We start from the raw sequence: 20811 nt of genomic DNA, 5'->3' as shown, positions 1-20811 counted from the left end.
TAAGGAGTCCTCTGTCTGACGAGAGGAGTGTGGGGGCGAGGGGACGTCTTGTGATGCACGGCCATCTTACGACACCTACTTCCACTGGCAACAGAGGGGAAGAGAGAAAATAGAAGGAAATAAATCATACCTTTTTCCGAGGCGTTTTGCTCCGATCCAGACCCCTACTCGCTAAGTGTTTTTTAACCCGTGGTAAGATTGGGCGGTATGTGAGATTGTAATCTTGAAATAGACAAATGAAAAATAATACATGTATAAAAAAGAATGAAGATCATTCAAACAATACATACAATACAAAGCTGAGCTTCCGGCTCAACAAAACAAAGTATCATCAAACAAAGTGTCAACCTTTGACATTACATCATATGTTTTCTATTGGGAACGTTTTTCCACTGATGTGTGATTGAATTAGTTTGCTCAGTATTCCATCTGGGAGCATAAACAACGTTGCTGACTTTATAGTCCCACTGCTTCCCACTGGCCATGGCCTTGCAGTAATAATGTTGAGTAAAGGGGGAGTAGGCACACCTTTTACTCAGTTTTCTGCTCAGCCACTGCGTGTGCATTTGGTTGTTATTGTTTGTTTGCATATACAGTGTTCTTTCTAAGGTCTGGGTGACAATTCATTTGTACACCAAAAGTCTTTGTTCGCTTGTGTGTGCGTACGTGTTAGTGTGTGTGTGTGTGTGTGTGTGTGTGTGTGTGTGTGTGTGTGTGTGTAGGTACATGTGTACGTACGTGTGTGTGTGTGTGTGTGTGTAGGTACATGTGTACGTACGTGCGTGTGTGTGCGTGTGTGTGTGCACTTGTGCATGCGTGGAGACGTGTGTGTGTGTGTGAGATGCTCCAGAGATGAAGGGGGCGCTGGGGACAGGGTCTGGGCACCTGGCCAGCACGGCCCAGCTCTGAGACATCCTGATACGAGCACTCTGCAGTGTGTGTCTGTGGCATGGCGTCAGCCCGCTTTGATGTCCCCCTAGAACACATGTGTTCGCCATCCGCCGGGCTCCTCCAGAAGACATGTGTACCATGGGACATGTCTCCCACAATTAAAGTCGTTTATGTCTTTTTGGGTGAGATAAAAGAAGGCACCGGGGAACGATATAAAAACAACGCTAGGCCCTCGTGTATGATCTCACACACTGAGGTGACTCCCTCTTCCTGTGGGATGTGGATGATGACGATGATGATGATGAGGAGGAGGAGTAGGAACACAAGCGGTTGAACTGATTAGGAATGAGATTTAAGACCACTAATGTTGCAGTTGAGGTTGTCCGGAAACAGGAAACTCATATATTCGTTTGTTTGGAAACATCGTCGTAATAAAATGGACACACGACATGATATTCCTGGCTGTAAAGTAAACTCCAAAATAAACATCAAAGGCTCTAATGCAAAGAGTTAAAAAAAAAAAGAGGGCTTCTTTGACATAAATCTAAAGTAGAAGCTCTTAGCCTAACCACGTGAGGAAAACATATCATTATAAAATGGGTTGTCTATTCGATGTAATGTTTGGCCCTGAAACGATAATGACATTGTAAAGACAGGCAGCTGCACATCAGCATGTTCCGATCCGTTCCGATCTCTCCGCTGCTCATTAAGTCTGCACCTGATGTGTGTTGCGGTCTATAGGAAATGCCAAGGTGGGGTAATTACTTTCAATTATATCTACTACGCTAACTTTTCTATACCCACTTTTAAACATGCCACAAAAAACTTGGCTGTGAGAAAAACTGTGTCTCAACACGTCAGTAGTATGTTGTCAGATATATGTCTGATCCGTATGGAAGGACCAGGCTGAAATACCTGGTGAGACGAGGTCCGTACGGAAAGTTTAGGGTGGAATCCGTGGAAGTGACGGCTTCAGCCCAGAGCTCCTTATCTTTTCAACGGCAGAGCGCACACACATGTCAAAGTGACAAAAGTGTCAAGTGACAAAACGACGAGTGCTGCCAGCTGATGTAATCTGCTGCTCGGTCTGCTCACAAATGGCAAGACTGGGGCACCTGCTGTTGGCCGGCAGTCTTTTAAGGCTGGTATTTATGATTTGAGATATTTGAATACGTAGGATGGCATCTGGTCTTGTTTCTGCATGTCAGCAAACCTACGTAAGAGTGGCTGCTATGTTGTTCTCTGACAGGTGGGTATTCTTGTCCGATCCGATGGGATGGTTCTCCTCCCTGCCGTAGGTTGAGTATGCGATTTTTATTTTGAGCGAGTTTGTTTCATGAGAGTATTTTGTTAATCTCTGCTGACTGTATGTGTTCATATCTTGTGCAAAATACACAAACACACCTGGTTCATTGTGCAATTTATTGGTTGTACAGGTGAGTACTTGGATGGAGCTTTTGGGTGTCAGATATTAAAGGCCTTATTCTCCCATCTGTCTTTGTATAGTCTGTTTTAGATGTCCGGCCTGGTAGACCCCGGACAAAGGATTGTCCGGAGTGTTGCATCAGCTTTGTGTTAAATGGATTACAGTTGTGTAGCCTGCCCTGTGGACACCTGAAGCACTTTACAATTAGCGCTTCACGTTAACCCATCCGTACCCACATTCACACACCAATGGAAACCCAAACTTGCGGTGCAATATCCAGCCGGTTAGGGTCGAACGCCTTGCTCAGGAATAACTCCATAGCTAGCAGCCAGATTTATCAGAGAATCGAATCCACATCCCAGGTCTTCAGACAACCGGCTCTACTGCTGCCGATGTTTATTCCTTTTTTCATCATACATTATACATTTATGGTTTATATTTCGCGATTATAGTAAACTTAACGTTGGGCTATGCTCAATATTTCATTGCATTTATATGGCCCATTTCAAGACACCCAAAGCAGCCCTAATATTAATAGTAAAGAATAATATCCACTAATTGTGTTCATGTGTGCGTGCGCGCGTGTATGACGCCTCATCCACAACCAGCGCTGCTTTGATCCTCTCCGCGGCATCGTCCACATACCTCGTCCCAAAGGTCAGTCTGCATTGTCTGGGTGGGTGGGTGAAGGGAGGCGCCTCAGCCGCCCAGTGATCCAAGTTAAGCCCACCGGTTATAGTGGCTGAAGGTCAGCCCTGATGAACCCTCTGTTTGTCTTCCAGCTCCGAGGGTCCGCGGGGTTACTCTTGGTGTGGTTGCTCTGTGTCCCATTAGCGGTTAATTGGTCATGTCAAGTGTTGAGGTGAACGCCGGAAGTGTTCCTTCAGTCCGGCTGTTGTTTTTCTTCAATGAGGACTGGGAGTGGCAGACTGCCTCAGAAAATGTAGATTTATGTTTTTATTTGTTTAAGATTTACTTTTGAAGGTTTTATTATTTGAATGGCAGGGTAAGTAAGACAGGAAGGTATGGGAGATAGAGGGGAAGACATACAGCAAAGGACCACAGGCAGGAATCAAACCCCGGTCGCTGTGGTAAGGACCACCGGGGAGCCCCCTTTACGTTATATGTTAATATGATATGCATAATATATGTTGTTAAATATGCCCTCAATAACCTCTTAATTAAAGGTCAACTTTATCCTTATTTATCCTTGATATATCCTTATCATTTCAACCATATCTTTGAAAAACCAATAAGTGAAGCACTGCTTCTGGAAGACCAACAAGATGAAAGCATTCTGCTATTCTCTAAAGACTCAGTTGTTCTTTATCAGCTCAAAGGGATGGGGGAAGCTGTCAGTGGCCCTGGACTTATGTCTGTCTGCATGAGGAAAGCCTGGGGTTAGAGAGAGAAACATAGTTGTTGTCAGGGGTTGGAAGCATAATCAATAATCATGAGTAGATAGTTTTTTCCACAGGTAAACAATGACCTTGTGGCCCCCCGATTTGTCTTCAGGGAGATTTCCTGAACAAACATTGGCCTAACAAATAAATCAAGTCAAAGAAGATTGAAATTCAACGTAACTGACAAGAGGGGCAGGCGAAAAACGCCTTTTAGTTTGGTTCTCTTTTGATGAATAGCAGTCGAAGAACAGGACACAGCTGCTTGCGGAGAGGTGTCACTTGAGCCAAGATAAGTGTCTTGGTCTGACCGTAAAGGATGCGCACACATCTGTCATCACTGCCATTCGTCCGCTGACAGCAACAGGGGTAAACACGCTGTAGCTTCCGGCTCAGATTAGCGGCGAGTTATAAAACAGCAGGGGGGGAAACAGTTGCGTTCCACATCACGGGCCTTGTCTTGGGAAAGGGAGAAAGTATGAAAGAGAAGGGATAAAAGGGTAAGAGGTGTTAATTGGCCGCAGTTCAGCCCAGGAGGTCACGGCTCCGATCTGGCGGGGGGGGGGGGGGGGTCACGGCTCTCGTTGACCGGCAAGTGTGAAGTAGGAGTTTAACAGGCGGCCATCGCTGGGAGTCGAACCTGACGGGGGGCCAAAGGTGGAGGTGAAGCCCCCCTGTCCCTGCATGTAGAGCCGTGGGCAGCGGAGAGAGCAACAAAGATAATGAGCGACGGAGAGGGTGCAAAGAAAAACAAGAGGGAGCCGAGGACAAGCCGAGGTGGGGAGAGGTGTGCGGGAGCGGTGATCGCCGACGGACAGAACCATCGCTCTCGTGGATGCTCGGCACGCCTCACTTTCACTTTTCGTCAAAGTGCCTTGGCTGCGCGCAGCCGAAAGGAATGCGCCGCCGGGTGACCCGCAGCTCACCCGATGATCAACCAGCGCCCCCTCCCCCTATAACCGCCCCACCCCGCCCCCTCGCCCGCCCACTCACGCCCCTGGTGTCCCACCCGGAGCCAGGTACTGCGTCGGTGTGAAGGGGGGGCTCGGAGAGCCCGCCAAAAGCACAGAAGTCACAATGAAGAGACGTCATGGATATGTCTCGGGGTCAGAGAGGCAGAGGCCGTCCGCCTCCTTCAAACCTGATTCAATACTGAATATGATGGGGAAATACTGTGGATGGATGAGGCAGGCCAATGCAAGCAAGTCTGAAATGTCAGTCTGGATGTACTTTTGACAACAACAAGGGAGCTGTACGACGGACTGTATTCTTTCAGCCGGATATTAACACGAGTAAAACATTTAATTGGGATGAGTCACTAAGAAATGCCCAGCTTGTCCTTAACAGTTATGTCCCGTGACAAGCACCCCCTAAACAGGGATACCCATATGCTCAACATTAGTTACTTTGATGTTTGAAGGTCTGACTCAAAGCAAAACATGGCTGAGAAGTTCCGCTCCGACAGACTGCAACTCTTATTCACGTTGACGCAGTTTCTGTGCCTTCGAATGCGACTGCAGGCTCCATGTTTCCGTGGCACCTCCCCTCTGACTCCAGAGAGCTCGCTCCCCAGGTCTAGCCCACTGTCATTCTTTATAGCTTCGTGGCTGCAGGCGACAGTTAAAAGGAAAACACATGCTGGTATCTCGGCGAACTCTGCGGCATGCAGACATGAACGTGCTCACTCTGAAACGTGTTGGTGTCCCGTAAACCCCATATCGTTAAAATCATTTGCCACAAACCCTAATCTCTCCTTAAAAGCCCCCTGTCTCTTAACTGTTTGCAATTACCCATGCCGTACATGTCCACCTTATTTTATAAGACCGTGGTGTCCCCAGGCAGGTACTGAGGTTGAAAGCTTGCCACGAGCACATTACTCCCGGGGGGATTAAAGATGGAAATGCCACTTACTTGAGTTACATTATACTAGTCTCTCAAGGGCCGTCCACTGACAGCATAGAGAAGCGTTTCCCTGGCATCCTTCAAAAGGTGGGAAATGGAGAGGCTACCAAACTAGAAACAACACTGGAAGAAAAGCCTTTTAAGCCTCTGTGTTCACACTGCTGTCTCGTCCCTTAATGTATCACACACATCTGTCTTGGATCACTTTGTAGCTGGTGCTGGGGTTGTTTTTTACAATGAAATCGAGGAATTGGAAAATTTATAGCATAACCGGCGCCTGATTATATTTTGGCCCCTGAAGCGAGAAATTGGCAAAGCGATAAAAAAATACCAGCGTAAGCAATGTGAGATTCCTACATATGTACTCAGACCTCCCTAGGTTTACACAATGATCTACACACAAACACACACACACACGCGCGCGCGCACACGCAATCCATACATAAATAGTGAGTTAGAAAAATAAATTTGCTCATAAAAGACAGATGCGGCCGTTGAAAGTAAGATCAGATTTGGCAGCAGGCCTCCTCGGAGAGAGTAGGATAACACGTGCAGGGTAAAGGAGATTCTGTTTTGACTCTGTAGGGAACGCGCAACAGAAGCAACCAGTTATGAAGAATGGACACTCTGGGAGCTGAAAGAGGACCGTTGTGACAACCCGAAACACACCTTTTAAAATGAAGGTAAACGGAAATATGTGTGTGTGTGCGTGTGTGCGACACTCTCCCATCTAGTACTCTAGGGGGCAAGCTGTTGATTGACAAACGAAACAAAACAAGTACAAAGTACACTTTCAGTAACAAAACCTCACAAGAAGCGAGGTAGTCATGTAGCCACACACACGATGGGCCCAGAACCAAACACAACAAACAGGCCCTCAACGAGTCCACACACACAGTTTTGATAGTGGACCACTTGAAGAAACACTCTGTGTGTTTGCTCAGTTGGCGGGTTGACTGTTATTCTTCTCACAACAGGGTGGGCGCCTTCACGGGACCTGTCCAATTATCACTTTCAATTCACTTCAAGGCCCTCCTCCCCTGGGTGGGTGTGGCATTCTCATTTGTTTCTTATTTAGTGGAGAAAAAGCATTGTCTGCTCCCCATTGGAGGAGCCATTCGAGATTTAAAGGCCCCTAGGTCAATTTAAAATCAACCCCATAGTGACATCACACATGGGTTGTCCACCCAGAAGGCTGAAATAGATCAGCTAACCAGTTGGTGCAGTACCCTGGGTAGGGTGACATTTACCTTTACATTAAGGGCATTTAGCCGACGCTTTTATCCAGAGCGACTTACAATAAGTACATTTGTCAGAAGAAAGAGAAAGAACAATATATCTCTGTCGGTTCAGTAAGGAAGTTCATAGAACCAAGTGCCAAGCACTTACAATCGCTAGGTCGACCTATTCCCCGTATACAACAAAGACAGCTAGGAGGGCTGAACTGTCCATTGTGTATCTTTGTGTGAAACAGAAGCCGTCGAACTGAAGCACAATGCTGCTGCTGCTTGACATCACGACAAAGCTAAAGGAGGCATCTTCACGGTGCTCCCAGCGTGACATCACTCTAGGTGTCTAGTACGAGGAGAGATACTATCGTCAAGGGGCAAGGAAGACAGGTTGACCCGCTGTCTGTGGTTGAACACGTTTAAAGGCCTCCATGGTTGAGCGCACGCATCAGTGTATGCCTAGCTGAGTACATGGGTAAGCAGGACTGTGTGTGTGTGTGTGTGTGTGTGTGTGTGTGTGTGTGTGTGTGTGTGTGTGTGTGTGTGTGTGTGTGTGTGTGTGTGTGTGTGTGTGTGTGTGTGTGTGTGTGTGTGTGTGTGTGTGTGTGTGTGTGTGTGTGTGCATAAGTATGTACTGACGGATGAGTGTGCGTGAGTGAGTGACGTCTGGGAGTGTTTGTGTTTACGTACTTGTGAGGACATGTGTGGGGGTTTGTGTTCCTTCTCAACAGCAAAAGCGCCACTGACTGACTGACTGACATTTCCAGACACGCATAAAGTGAGAGGCTGTGGCGACGGGCGACAGGGCGGGTAGGCCAGTGGACCCACAGCTAACGTCACTGGTGCAGAGGGAGGAGACCTTGCGTCCCGGTATGGACTACAACTTTAATAAAAAAACACTTGTAAAGCTGTTGACAGGTCTCAAATGACCTCACACTTGCAGTAAACTCGGCTTCTGGCCTCCCTCTGTGTGTGATTTGATGACAGTTTGGGTAACGGGAGCTAAACCGCCGCACTTAGCTATTTCAGTTGTATTATTACACGGACGTGCACACACTAACTGAAAATCACAGGTAAACCAACTAAAACACTTATTTTATATTCAACCAGGTGTAGAAAAAGGTGAAACAAAGAAAGGTTGCATAATCGGGCATTATCTAATATAAAGACGTTACCTCGGTAAATCAGTTGCATATGATTTTATTTATTGTATGTTAGTATGATGCATTCGCAAATAAAAACAAAATTCAAACTCTAATTAATTTATAAACGCTTCACGTTGTTCACTACTGAGCAAGCGCGATGTAGTATGGAGAAGTTTGCTGCCCTCTTCAGGAGGGCAGGGAGTATTACAGTACAGCAGTAAAAACATAAAAAGTCATTATGAATTGAGCAAATAACCCAATTATTTAAATAAAGCCCCTGAAAACCCTTATTTTCAACCTATATAAATAGGGGATGAAAAAAATACTAAACTGCATTGTCGGGACCAGCAATACTGCAATACACATCTTAAACAGTTTTTTACTGAATACCGCCTAATCGTTTTCTAAAGGTCTAAATTTGATTCCAAACAAAGCTCAAACTTGCTGTCAATATTAGGTTAATGCTGTTAATATAGTTTAAATATTTCAATGCACAAATGAAATACTATAGGTCTACCTCACATTGTGCCAAGTACCAGAGGTAGAAATTCAAGCGATAAACAGAAAGGTCAGGCATTGGGGACAAACTGCATGGCAGTCAGTGCCAATACATTCAAATTAGTAGCCAATGTATTTTACAGTGCCCACTGATTAGTTCCATGCATTTAGAAAGCTGTCGTGTCTCCAAAGTCTTTATTCCATTTCACATACAGACCCAAGGTCTGTGGGCTGACACTGGGCTTGATACGCTTCAGGGAATCCTCAAAGTCCTTCAGCCTCATGCGCCGCATCTGAAGGTAAAGAAACAAGTTTGTATTGGCTGCCGAGTTCACCTAGACTCTGCATAGCCTCCCCCCACACCCCTCTTACACACTCATTGTATGTTGTACATCCTTGCTCTCCTTAGCATTGTGTAGCGTCATCTCCTAGATATCTTTGTTGTACACGGTGAATGGGTACACCTACAAATGATGAGTGCTTGGCACTTGGTTCTATGAACAGTCCTTACTGAACTGACAGCCATACATTGTTGATCCCTTTCTTCTGACAAATTGACTTATTGTAAGTCGCTTTTGATAAAAGCGTCTGCTAAATGCCCTAAATGTAAATGTAATGTAAATAAACCCGTGTACCAAACATGAACATGTTGAATGCAATGCCTCACCTCGCTAATCGCCACGCTCTTCACCTGTTCCGGTCCCATTTCTGTGTGGAAAACATTTTTTAGCAGCCGCTTTCAAAACAAAGTGGTAGTTGTAATGAAATGAGAGTATATATTTAACCGGGAACATCCTTACCCCTGATAGGGCCCAGAGCGGCGTCTTTGGCTAACGAGGTGAGGTCACTTCCTGAGTAACCAGCTGTCACCCTTTTGAAAATGCACACCATGGTATTAGGGTGATGTCATGGCCGACTTAATAGATTCACGACTGTGGGAGGGGAACAGTGTGCAAATGAGGTCTTAGAGGATAGAGAGGCACCCACTTGGCAAGATGTGCGAGCTCTTTTTGGTTCAGTAGCTCCCCTTGCTTTCCTAGGAGATGTGTGAGCAGCTTGAGTCTAGTCTGGAGGTTAGAATTGACACATCATAGACACATTAACATTCACTGCTTTCTCAAAGACAAAAAGGTAGAAAGGACATTTAGAAAAGGCAATCGACGGATGAAAACATAGTGCTTACTTTTTCATCCGGCAAGGCCACGTATATCCTTTTGACAAAGCGTCTGACAGGGAAAAGCATGCATATTAATAAGTTAAGAATGTTGTGGTTAGCACACTTGAGGACAGATCGAGTTATAGCGAACCTTTAATGTTGAAAGGGAGACAAGTGTGTGTGTGTGTGTGTGTGTGTGTGTGTGTGTGTGTGTGTGTGTGTGTGTGTGTGTGTGTGTGTGTGTGTGTGTGTGTGTGTGTGTGTGTGTGTGTGTGTGTGTGTGTGTGTGTGTGTGTACCGCAGTGCTGCCTCATCAAGCTCCTGGGGCCGGTTTGTTGCTCCCATGACTAGTACTCTGTCATCCCCCCCTGACTGCACCTGAACCAGGAAAAAACAAAAAAAACAGGTGTTCAGGAAAAGTCTGCACTTATACAACTGTGCATATTTTCAGTTTCTCTCGAGACTGAAGTAAAGCGAAGCTCGTCTTACGCCATCGAACTGGAGGAGGAACTCGGTCTTCAGGCGACGGCTGGCCTCGTGCTCTCTCTCGCTCCTCTCACAGAGCAGGCTGTCCACCTCGTCTGAACCACACAGAATTTCACAGTCTAAGTCTCTTTGTCATTGGTCATGGTTTAACACGGGGCAAGACTGAACACTGAACTTCCTCAAGACACGGCAAGTGGCAAATCCACAAGTCACAAATAGGAGCAAAAATATGGCAAGACTAGCAAAAATACACATAGTACAAATAAAACACTAGCACAATTCCAGAGAATATGAAAATAGGGAACATAGCATATATCCGGTTGGTTATGTATATATTGAGAGTATTTAAATATATTATAAATATAAAGTAGAGGTGCGCCGATGAATATGTACCTAAATGTAGGTAATGTAAATGGAATGTACAACTGACCAAAGAATGTCACATATACATGCTCAGTATGATCAATATGTTAAAGCTGATGAAAAAGGCTGTTCAAATCAGCCTTCCCCAGGCTGTGCATTTGAACACGAGACACTTGTTTACAAAGTTTCACAATACATAATGACCCACCAATGAAGATGATTGATGGCTGTAGTTCCCGGGCGACAGCGAACAAAGCTCGCACAAGTTTCTCACCTTCTCCCACCTTTGGCAGAAATTGAACCAATACAACAATGGCTTTCATAACCCACAGCAATGACATACCTACCTAGCATTTCTTTTTCCAATTAAACACAGAATCAACTTCAAAATCTTGCTCATCACCTACAAGGCTCTCAACAGCCTAGCCCCCCCACTACCTTGCCGACCTCCTCCTTCACCACGCCCCCTCCCGATTCCCGATTCCTTAGTCCAAGTCCGGACTAAGCGCCGGACTTGGGGTGATCGGGCCTTCTCAGTTGCTGCGCCCACCCTTTGGAATTCACTCCCCTCCCACATCAAAGTCTCTCCAACCCTCTCTTCTTTCAAATCTGCACTCAAAACATACCTTTTTACACTAGCCTGCCCCACCTAACTCCCACCTTATTCTTCATGTTTAACCTCTGTTTTTCTTTTAATCCTAGTCTGTCTTAATATATGTCTGTTACATAGTTTAGATAGGGCAATATGTAAAGCGTCATAGAGTACCATATTAAGCGCTATATAAATGTCATTAATTATTATTATTATACCTCTGATCTCGCTGAAACTTGCCAGTAATAAAATGAGCTCACGTATTTAGAGGTCAGGGTAGAAGCGCTGATGTTGAAGAAGGTAGAGTCAGACTCCCTGGCGACTGCTTTGGCCTGGCAACAGGACAGGTAACAGAGGAAATAAGGCGATACTGCTGCATAAACATCTGCCATTTGTCTTTGTTGAGAATAGGGACCACAAATATATACAATATTTGACACGGCAACATATGTCATGGTAACTCACCAACATGGTCTTTCCATTCCCAGGGGGACCAAACAAAAGCAGCCCTCTGGCTGGAGCCCTCAGGCCGGTGAAGAGCTGAACGGGGTAAGATTCAGTGGTCATTGGTGTATCGGTGGTGTTTGCTTTACACAGAATGAAGATGGAGAACCTGACCACTAAACCTAAGAGCACATTCATGCGCGTCATTAAAGGTGATGTACCTCTGGCCTCAATGCTGGAAGAATGACAATTTCTTGAAGCGCTTGCTTCGCTAGTTCCTGTCCGGCAATGTCCTCAAAAGATATGGCTGGTCCACTGCAATGAGCAAACAAAGAAACCTCTTATTCATCGACATTCGGGTGCTAGATAAGAATTTGCTACATCTTCAAGTGAAGTTAACTTATTTTTTACCTGTCAACAATTTCATTGAGGATCATGTTGGCCAGTTTGCTGTCAACGTTTTTGAAGTTTTTCATATCACTCTTGCGGGGTTGCTTCGACGCTGCCGCTCCTTTAACAGTCGCCCCTCGGCCTGCCTGTGGGGTAACCTTGGGGAATTGAAATTCACAAAACATGAATTCAATTCAATGTTATTTGCATAGTCGTTAATCACAGGTACAGTCTCAAAGGGCTTAACAGGCCATATATGTGTTACCCCTCTAACCCTAGCCCCCCAGAGGACAAAAGAAAAACTCCCTTAATTAGCAAGGAAGAAATCTTGAGAAGGAACGCAGAGTGGGGATCCCTCCTTCCAGGGATGATCAGGAGTTCAATGGGTGCCATCATTTACATACATGCAGGCAAAACATTTTCCGTTCAAACAAGCGTTAGAAATGTTGTTCTACTGTTCATAACCACTCTACACTTTCTGTGAAGTTCACCTTTGGGTTGATGGTTCTGGGGGCTGGCCTGCCAGGGGGGGACGGCCTGACCTGACTGGAGGCGCCACCAGCTGCATCCGGGCCTTTTGGGGCAGGCTTGGGTTGGGGGGCCGGCTGGCTTCCACCATTCTGGGGACTTCTGGGAGCTGGGATGTCTCTTGTAGATTCCAAAGTGGCCTCTGTAGAATATATATAAAATATAATAATATTCACATTTAGCAGCTCCACTACTTTCGTTCAGAGTTGGCATGAGGCATGTCTGACAATCTAGCTGCTCGACGGGGTGTGCCACATTGTTTTAATGTTTCCATGATACGCCACTCTTCCTAGGCCTATCAATTGTCTCTCATTATTGTCAACCCTATTTGTTGTTATTCTAGAAACATGAGGACAAACAAAAATTAAAATTAAGTTTTAAAAGATTGAACTTTTGCTGTAGCTGATTGCTTAGTGGGGCGGGGCAGTCAACTAATATTCCAATGATATATCACTTTATTGAAAGTCTAAATGACAAGCTAAAATGCACTTACCCAAAAGTGAGAGCCGTTCTTTTGCCATGTCGAGATTGGTGACCATCTTATCTTGGAGTCTCTTTGTCCTTTCATACTGGTCTCCTTTAACATAAAGAGAGTGAACCGGGAAGTCAGCAGGGGCATGTCAAAACGCATACACAACATGTGTTCGATCGAAGTGCGACCCTACCCTCTCCTGTGACTTCTACGGCAATCCCACGTTGAAGGTCCTCAATGCCTTTCTTGTACCACTGGACAGCCTCCTCTTTGACTCCTGTCATTCGAAAGAGACAGGGGGACATGTCGATGAGCAAGCCCACTATTACACATCTTAACAGACACATGATAAAAATACAATACACAAACCTGTATCATCCTCGTCGATCCTTAGCGCTACGGATATGTACTCGAATGCCTGTTTATGATAGCCTTTAATAATGTCGCTATTGCTTTTGCCTTTGCTGCTACTCATTCTGGACGCCATCACTGCAAGTTGGCTCGTAGACGTGACATATAGTTTGTAGCTCAGTCTTGAACTTGTACTAAAAGCTTTTTCACAATCAATTATGTCTTAATTAAGGCAATATTTGGGATACGGGCAAGTAAAGGCTGACTCTTTCCTGCTCAGAGAACAAAACGTAAACATCACAAAGGTTACTACTTCCGCCTTGGTCATCAGCACTTGACCAATCAGAGGCCTAGGACTAGAACATTGGCGATAGTCTTTTGTCGACCTTCTTTGACATATGATTTTACTTCCTTACTGTCGAAATTATAATTAATTATAATTAATTGACTTCGTAAAATGTTGTAACAAAAAAAAGGAATGGATTGCTTTGGAGTTTTAATAGATGTTAGTAAGTTAACTGTGAATCTCGATTATGTCTCCTTCATTTATGCTTGAGCGATATTGGGCATGTTTTCATTTTTTTTCCAACTTTAAATATTGGAGTCCATCTGTACACAGCTACACAATGTTGTAAAATCTGGAGAATTTATTGCACGTGACCCGGGCTGAACTGGCACAATAAACGAGCTTATGCCAAACGATAACCACGCCCATAGGACTGGCGTCTCATTTTACACCTGTCGTTCATTGGTTAAGAAACGCCCACACTGTGACGCGCCTGTTTCAGACACGCCCCGTTACCTGCCTCCATATCCTCCACGATCAGTATTCTGCCCCAGAACAACACTACTCTGACAAGCCTGCAATTGCCCACTAAACCCTCGTTACAAAGACAGTTACAGGACTTTTTTTTTGCTTGATTATAAAGGTAGTCGATTGCCTAGTCGTTCCTTTTTATAACTTGGTATAACCGGTTAAAAAAGAAGATAAAAACAACTACAGGCAGACTGTACACCAAAGCCTGCTAGTCCGGTAGCTTTCTGTCTGAGCTACCCCCTGAACTCAACGAGACAAAGCACTCTATTTTATCTAAAAAACGATTCCGTGGTGGTGTTTTTTCAACCCGACCAGAGTTCAGAGAACCAAGATAGGCAGCTTTGGATCCAAGATGTCGAACCGAGTGGTGTGCAGAGAAGCAAGTCACGCCGGCAGCTGGTACTCCTCCTCGGGTAACTTGTCCGCCGACCGCAGCGCTAGCACACCACCCCGCTACAGACAGGGCTTTAACCCGCAGATCGACGGTCCTCCAGCCCGTCCTCTCTCCTGCTCGCCCTCCTAACATTTTCTCTCTAGTGGTGGTAGTGACAGTGACATCTGTAGTTTTGGTTTGACACCTCGGAGGGTGAGGTTCAACTAATCCACCTACTGATCTGAGCTAGCTGCCGTCCACTGTGCTTCTCCATTATTGCATTTGCTGCAATGGTGGTTTTAATCCCGTTAAGAATTTTGTCAGTGGATGGAAAATATACATTCCCGTATTTGACTTCTGCCATTATTTATTTGGATTTTTTTTTAGATCAGGGTGTTTTATGAAAGGAAGAACAGTCAGCTTGTCTTGTATTGCAGGACTATCCGGCCCAGGCAGCTAGGCTGGCAGATGTCATAATGTAGTCATTTTGAAGATGGGTTGATTTACGGAGATATTTCAGATTGATGAGTCCACACAAAACATATAGTTCGTCCCGCTGTGTGAACAAAGGATTGATAATGGCTGTGCAAAACATTGAAGGTTCATATTGCCACAAAGACCCCCTCCCCCACCTTACCAACCATATAGCTTCTCTGCAAAATCAGCCCTGCTCTAGCGTCATCCATGCCCCTCCTGCTTGTTTTTCCAGACTGTTTAACCTAGCCAACCCCTTTAGCCATCATGTATGTTGATGGGTCATGGATGTCAGCCACATTCGCGTTTACTTCTCATTCTATTTGGATGTATAAACCAAACCATGTTTGCACCAAATATTCTAACCACTTGACCAGAATATAAAGATTCATATGTAGAAGCAATTTCTCTGGTTTCTAATAAACTCGAGTTGTACCAATTTTATTTGAATGGAAAGCTGTATCGAATGAATAACTAAATGCATACATGTATTTTCTGTTTATTTCCCAGGATCACAGCTGAATGCACAACTAGATAGCTGGTTGTCTCAGGCACAGTCCACCATTGGACCTGCAAGAGCCATCATTGCACCGTAAGTAGAAATGGATACATGACTCACCGCAATGATTAATGCCATGGTGTCCACTGCTAATAATGCATCTTTGTTTTTCCAGCCATGCCGGATACACCTATTGTGGTGCCTGCGCAGCCCATGCATACAAACAAGTGGACCCCTCTGTTACGTGAGTCATTTGCTGTCACTGCTTCACACCCTAGTGAAACGCCTCATGTATGATAGATTGCAATAGTCGGTAGAGAGTGACCATCTGTGATGGGCAGTGGTGGGGGGCATGTGTCTTGGATTCAGTGAGGTAAAGTCCTGTTGTTGCTCCAGTCGTAGGGTCTTTATTCTGGGACCCTCGCACCACGTGCCCCTGTCCCGCTGTGCCCTCTCCCCTGCCGAGGTCTACAAAACACCCCTCTATGACCTGAGGATCGACCAGAAGGGTATTGACTGTGTCTCATTAAATTGGTATTGGATGATATGTCACAGCTTCACTCATAAACGGCATGGGGAAATAACACGCAGAGCCACACTGTGCCTATTTGTTCTGCTATAATCATGTTGTATAATACTAAAGAGTGATGGAAAAGGAAAAAAACGGTTCCCTTGATTATTCTAGTCAAGAAAGTTGTGCCATGCAGGCTTTATACAGTGCTTGGAGAGACCAGACGCCTCCCTTGCTCAGAGGGTGTGATTAATAACCAGGGCCGGAGTGCCGCAGAGCATCGACAGAGATGTCTTTAAAGTACCTTCCTCCTCGCTGTTGAAACAAAAGCAATCCAACCCCGAGAGATTTGAACAAGGTTATATATGCACACTGAAGTACCACCCCCACTTGTCTTCCAGTTTATGCTGACCTCTGGAAAACTGGCATGTTTGAGCGGATGAGTCTGCAGACAGACGAGGACGAGCACAGTATTGAAATGCACTTGCCTTACACCGCGAAAGCCATGGAGAGGTGAGCAGGCTACCATGTTGTGCTGTAGAGCCTATGTTACAAGAAAACGTACGGCACACCTTGCTTCCTGTGTGCCAAGGTTTTCGGCACTTGGCACCGATACACCGGGAGCTAATAACCATATCTTTTGTTTTCTTCTTCCACTTGAAATTAACTCAGATTTCGATACATAGCCCCCAAAGTACCGCTACAAAGTGCTACGCTCACCCATGGCATGTGTTGGACATGCATAATTAATGTAGCCTTCTGTGTGGTGGGCAGCAGTTCAAAGGCCGTTTCTAGCTACTGAAACGCTGGGAGCAGGTAATGGAACGAGTCGAGCATCTACCGTCGTAGTGTATGCGCCTTAAATGTCAGCAGCGTAGGGGGCTCACCTTCCGAAAGGTTCGAAAGAGTTCCATAGAAGTCCTTAGTGGAGGAGTCCCCCTTAGCTTTTCCTCTAGCAGTTAGCAACAGCTCTCGCCTTTTTTCATATCATTGGTCACATTTGTTGTCTTATTTGTACATTGACCTATCAATGAACTCTTAATTGTCCCGCACACACCCCACGACATATGCAGTGTAGGACACGTAGTAAAAGTATGCCACCATCCTATCTGCAGCCACAAAGATGAGTTTAGCATCGTCCCTGTGCTGGTGGGTGCACTGAGCGAGACTAAGGAACAGGAGTACGGAGCACTGTTCAGCAAGTACCTGGCGGACCCCTCCAATCTGTTCATCATCTCATCCGACTTCTGCCACTGGGGTGAGTGCCGCCTCCATTATGTCCAGCTGTTGAAAACCTTGATCATGTTTGTGTACGTTGTTTTGCACTAGCTGGTGGTGTAGCTGACATTCCTTCTACCTACCTGTTTAGGTCAGCGTTTTCGATACACGTATTACGATGAGTCCCAAGGAGAGATCTACAGATCCATTGAGAACCTTGATAAAATGGTAGGTCCAGATCTACACTGTGCTTAACATAGAATGTGTCTTAAGAAAGTTAGTTTTTTGTTAGTTAGTTAAATCTCTTCTTAAACGATCCTAATGTCTCTTGCCGCCCGGCCTCTGAAGGGGATGGGCATTATAGAGCAGCTGGACCCGATGTCTTTCACCAACTACTTGAAGAAATACCACAACACCATCTGTGGCCGTCACCCCATTGGAGTGCTACTAAACGTAAGTGCTACCACCTCCCAACTAAACCCGAAACATCCCTCAAATTAGGAACTATGTGTAGGCCTTAACATTAGTAAGGACAGCTGTAAGGAATGATAATGGTCTGGTTCTGGAAGACGAGCTGGAGGTCTTGTTCCACACTGCATGTTCCTTTTGGACGACTTTGATCGTCAATGTGTCCGATTTTTTTTTTGATTCGTTGCTTTGCAGGCGGTGGCGGAGCTGAGGAAGAACGGTTTAGAAATGAACTTCTCCTTCCTGAACTATGCCCAATCTAGCGAATGCCGGAACTGGCAGGACAGCTCTGTGAGCTACGCCGCCGGGGCTCTCATAGTTCATTGAGGTCTGCCCCGTGGGGGAGGGGACTACTGCCTATTGCCATAACCTGATCCAAACCCCCCCCACCACCGTCACCCACTGAGCACCCACCATCTGCAGGAAGGACCTAGAAAACCTAGAATGCCAATGACTTCCCTCCACCATCCTCGCTTAGCTCTCCCGCCGATCTCCCCTCGGTGGGGGGTGGACCGTTATGCTGGGATTGCAGTTTTGCTGATTTATAGGAGCCTATGGTTCAGTAGCGGGGGGGAGGGGGGGGGGGGGGGCGTGCTGGGTATTTTGGGGTGCGTAGGGTAGGAGGAGGAGGGGGTATTTTGGATCTCGTAAGGACTGGGGTTGGTCAAGTCCACTTTTTACTCCTTTAAATAGGACTGAGGATACAAGTTGAAATGTAAATTTCATTTTATCGCGACTCTCCTCCTGTGTGCTCGTGTTTGTTTTTTTTTTCCCCTGAGAAAGTATGATTAAAGAGAAACTTCTAAATGATTCAAGAGCATTTCGAGGTCACCTGGAAGAAATGGGTTTGACCGACATCCTCAAGCATTATGCTGACTGATAATAGGGGTTGCTACTACCACGGTGTGTACAAACCTGCTTATTGGTGTGGCTGCTAACAAAGGGCTGCATTCAACCCAGTTCACTAACCCACTGCTGTACATACCAAATACATTTACTACTATTATACTTATACTAGTCGATTTAAATATAATCCTTAATGCATCATTTTTTTTCTTTATTTAATCAGATTTTGTTAGTTTTTCTTAGATTTACTAGTATTTACAAGCAGTGTGGTGGTACAATTGAACGAGAAAGTGTTGTCGTTTATGCTCCCCCTTGTTTAGCTGTACCCAGTTTTCCAGCGACGCCCTCGTAGCACTGAATAGATGTATTGGCAGTGTCTGACTGCTGTCTTCATGCTGTGTGAACATACAACTACTAATTTGAATCCAGAACGTTCTACAGACCTTAGGATTAAAAAAATATGATTAAATCTATTTAAACAGGTAATTTGTTGCAAATGGTCTTCTGGGCAACCGACTCAAGGACTCAGTCAAATGTAGCGTTGAAGCACATTTTCTGTGTGCCTCACTGAATCTATTCTCTTGTTACTGGTGGATCCTTCTGCTGAAGTCAAGTGTTTACCGATTTTAAAATGATGCACTCCTAGCACCCCTCCTTTTTAGAAAATAAAAACCTTGGTTTCTGGTTTCAACATGGGAATTGGTTGAGGTTTGTTAATATTAAGATAGCCAACTGGTCAAAATCTATTGACCGCACAACTGAAAAAGCGAGTCGGCCTTGACTCATCGAATCAGTGAAGAACACCACTAAAGCATGACACACTGTGCTATTGTGCCTTCGGATCACTGCTGCACACTGAAAACCATACTTTTCCTTGTCTTATTTTACACCATACGCTCTGGTTTGTTTCTCTCTATATGTATCTTCTTTTTTTTTGAGGACCCTGTATTGTCTTGAAGTTATCTCCTTCCTACAGTAGGGGAAGGAGAGGTCTCCCCTGCCCAAAGCCCTAAGCTGAACCTCAGCACGGCGTAATTTTGAGTTTGTTTTCTGCCGTTTAATTGTTAGATGTGTTTTTATTTTTTGTATTATCTCTCTTGCATAGAGAATGGAATTTCACAAGTCACAACACCTCCAAAATATACTGCTTAAATACTCCTGCAAAGGAGCTGTTTCTAATCTCAGGTTCCACAGAGGAAACAAATCCCAAAATACAGTCAAGGCTTAAGATTCATGTTACAAAAAAAGTAAAAAATATATTGAAATGGATGCATTCTCCTGTCTTTACTGAACAATTGTGATGTGTTGCTTTAACATGCAATCGAAAAAGTAACGTATTTGAGAGATTATAATTCAAATGTCTGTAAACACGGATGTATGAAATGCCCATTTAACAGTGGTGTACAATATAATGTATGTAGACAGCTTTGTGTGTCCACATTAATGCGATATGCATACAAACGTACCTCGATTTTACCAGTAGAGGGAGCTATAGTAAATGATGAATCAAGTAAACCTAAAATCTTCCCATTTCCCAGTATTGTGGTCCTTACCTCTTCTGAACATCCCTCTCCTGGCCCCATGCCGTTTTTTTGTTGGTAATTGTCCTTCACCAATGATAACTTAACCATCAATTATATTTTATAATAATATATATTTTAACATGAATTGGGTGTTGCCATTAAACTCCATCCCAATAAAACGGGGATATAAAAGGGTGTAAACTAACATTCTAATTCTATTCACCAAGCATTCATTACTACTTACTTCAATGAATGACGGCATTTGTCTCTGCTAGTATTGTGTTTGTTCCATTTCATAATGCATTCATCTGTCCCCTGTTTCTTTAAAAAGGGTGATTGAGTTCAACAGTACTGGCATTCATGAAGGATAATCGGTAATCTTACAGTGACAGACCTTGTATCTCTACCTTTCAATCTTTCTGTTTGAGAATACTTAGTTCCCATCTTTAGCTGTTAAAACTGCACAAACTAGAAACTGACCTTCAAATGTTCAAATTTCTCTTCACCTTTTTCAATCAAAAGACTTGGGTTGCTCCTCATCCTCCTTCCCCTTCTCTGTTGAAGCTTGACGGGTTGGACTCTGACTAACCCGATTCGATCTGACCGCCGACCCATTAAAAACAACTTGTTTTAAAACGGTACCGTTGATTTTCCTGTTGCTGTAACCAAGCAGTTGTCATTTACTGTAATGGTGGTCGTCTCTCTCCTTGCCAACCATGGCTCCTTAGCGCTGAGAAATGGGTGAGACCTTCCAGGGTTGAGGTCAGAGAGGACATTTCCCAAACAGCCAGGCCACCCAAATGCTGTCG

General features: G+C 44.9%; 2 protein-coding genes across 2 annotated transcripts; one reads left to right on the top strand and one right to left on the bottom strand.

The window, feature by feature from the left end:
• Nucleotides 1-8031: 8031 nt before the first annotated feature.
• On the bottom strand, nt 8032-13620 carry LOC132472857 (spastin-like). Its single transcript, XM_060072652.1, has 16 exons — nt 13292-13620; nt 13116-13199; nt 12944-13027; nt 12414-12592; nt 11944-12080; nt 11754-11847; nt 11554-11628; nt 11349-11420; nt 10705-10780; nt 10137-10228; nt 9946-10025; nt 9675-9717; nt 9479-9558; nt 9292-9362; nt 9159-9199; nt 8032-8784 (listed from the first exon to the last, which is right to left on the bottom strand). The coding sequence occupies exons 1-16, from the start codon at nt 13407-13409 to the stop codon at nt 8659-8661; spliced, it is 1452 nt and encodes a 483-aa protein (XP_059928635.1). The 5' UTR covers nt 13410-13620; the 3' UTR covers nt 8032-8658.
• A 454-nt stretch (nt 13621-14074) lies between these two features.
• memo1 (mediator of cell motility 1) lies at nt 14075-19748 on the top strand. The gene is made up of 9 exons (XM_060072653.1): nt 14075-14503; nt 15448-15529; nt 15612-15680; nt 15833-15945; nt 16349-16460; nt 17063-17205; nt 17317-17393; nt 17514-17618; nt 17829-19748. Exons 1-9 carry the CDS (start codon nt 14443-14445, stop codon nt 17958-17960), a joined length of 894 nt encoding a protein of 297 aa, XP_059928636.1. The 5' UTR covers nt 14075-14442; the 3' UTR covers nt 17961-19748.
• The last annotated feature ends 1063 nt before the right edge of the window (nt 19749-20811 follow it).

The sequence above is a fragment of the Gadus macrocephalus genome, chromosome 15 (assembly GCF_031168955.1).
Source record: "Gadus macrocephalus chromosome 15, ASM3116895v1".
Lineage (NCBI taxonomy): Eukaryota > Metazoa > Chordata > Actinopteri > Gadiformes > Gadidae > Gadus > Gadus macrocephalus.
The sequence above is the reverse complement of the archived record's forward strand: the minus strand, read 5'-3'. Positions and strand labels throughout refer to the sequence as shown.

What these genes read in the sequence shown, in the direction of transcription:
- memo1 (XM_060072653.1), top strand. Translation starts at nt 14,443, where the DNA reads ATGTCGAACCGAGTGGTGTGCAGAGAAGCAAGTCACGCCGGCAGCTGG. An exon ending in ACCGCGAAAGCCATGGAGAG is followed by an intron (nt 16,461 to 17,062) that starts GTGAGCAGGCTA and finishes TCCTATCTGCAG; the next exon opens with CCACAAAGATGAGTTTAGCA. An exon ending in ATCCGACTTCTGCCACTGGG is followed by an intron (nt 17,206 to 17,316) that starts GTGAGTGCCGCC and finishes CTACCTGTTTAG; the next exon opens with GTCAGCGTTTTCGATACACG.
- LOC132472857 (XM_060072652.1), bottom strand. Translation starts at nt 13,409, where the DNA reads ATGGCGTCCAGAATGAGTAGCAGCAAAGGCAAAAGCAATAGCGACATT. An exon ending in CGTAGAAGTCACAGGAGAGG is followed by an intron (nt 13,028 to 13,115) that starts GTAGGGTCGCAC and finishes TTTATGTTAAAG; the next exon opens with GAGACCAGTATGAAAGGACA. An exon ending in CTACCCTGACCTCTAAATAC is followed by an intron (nt 10,781 to 11,348) that starts GTGAGCTCATTT and finishes TTTCTGCCAAAG; the next exon opens with GTGGGAGAAGGTGAGAAACT.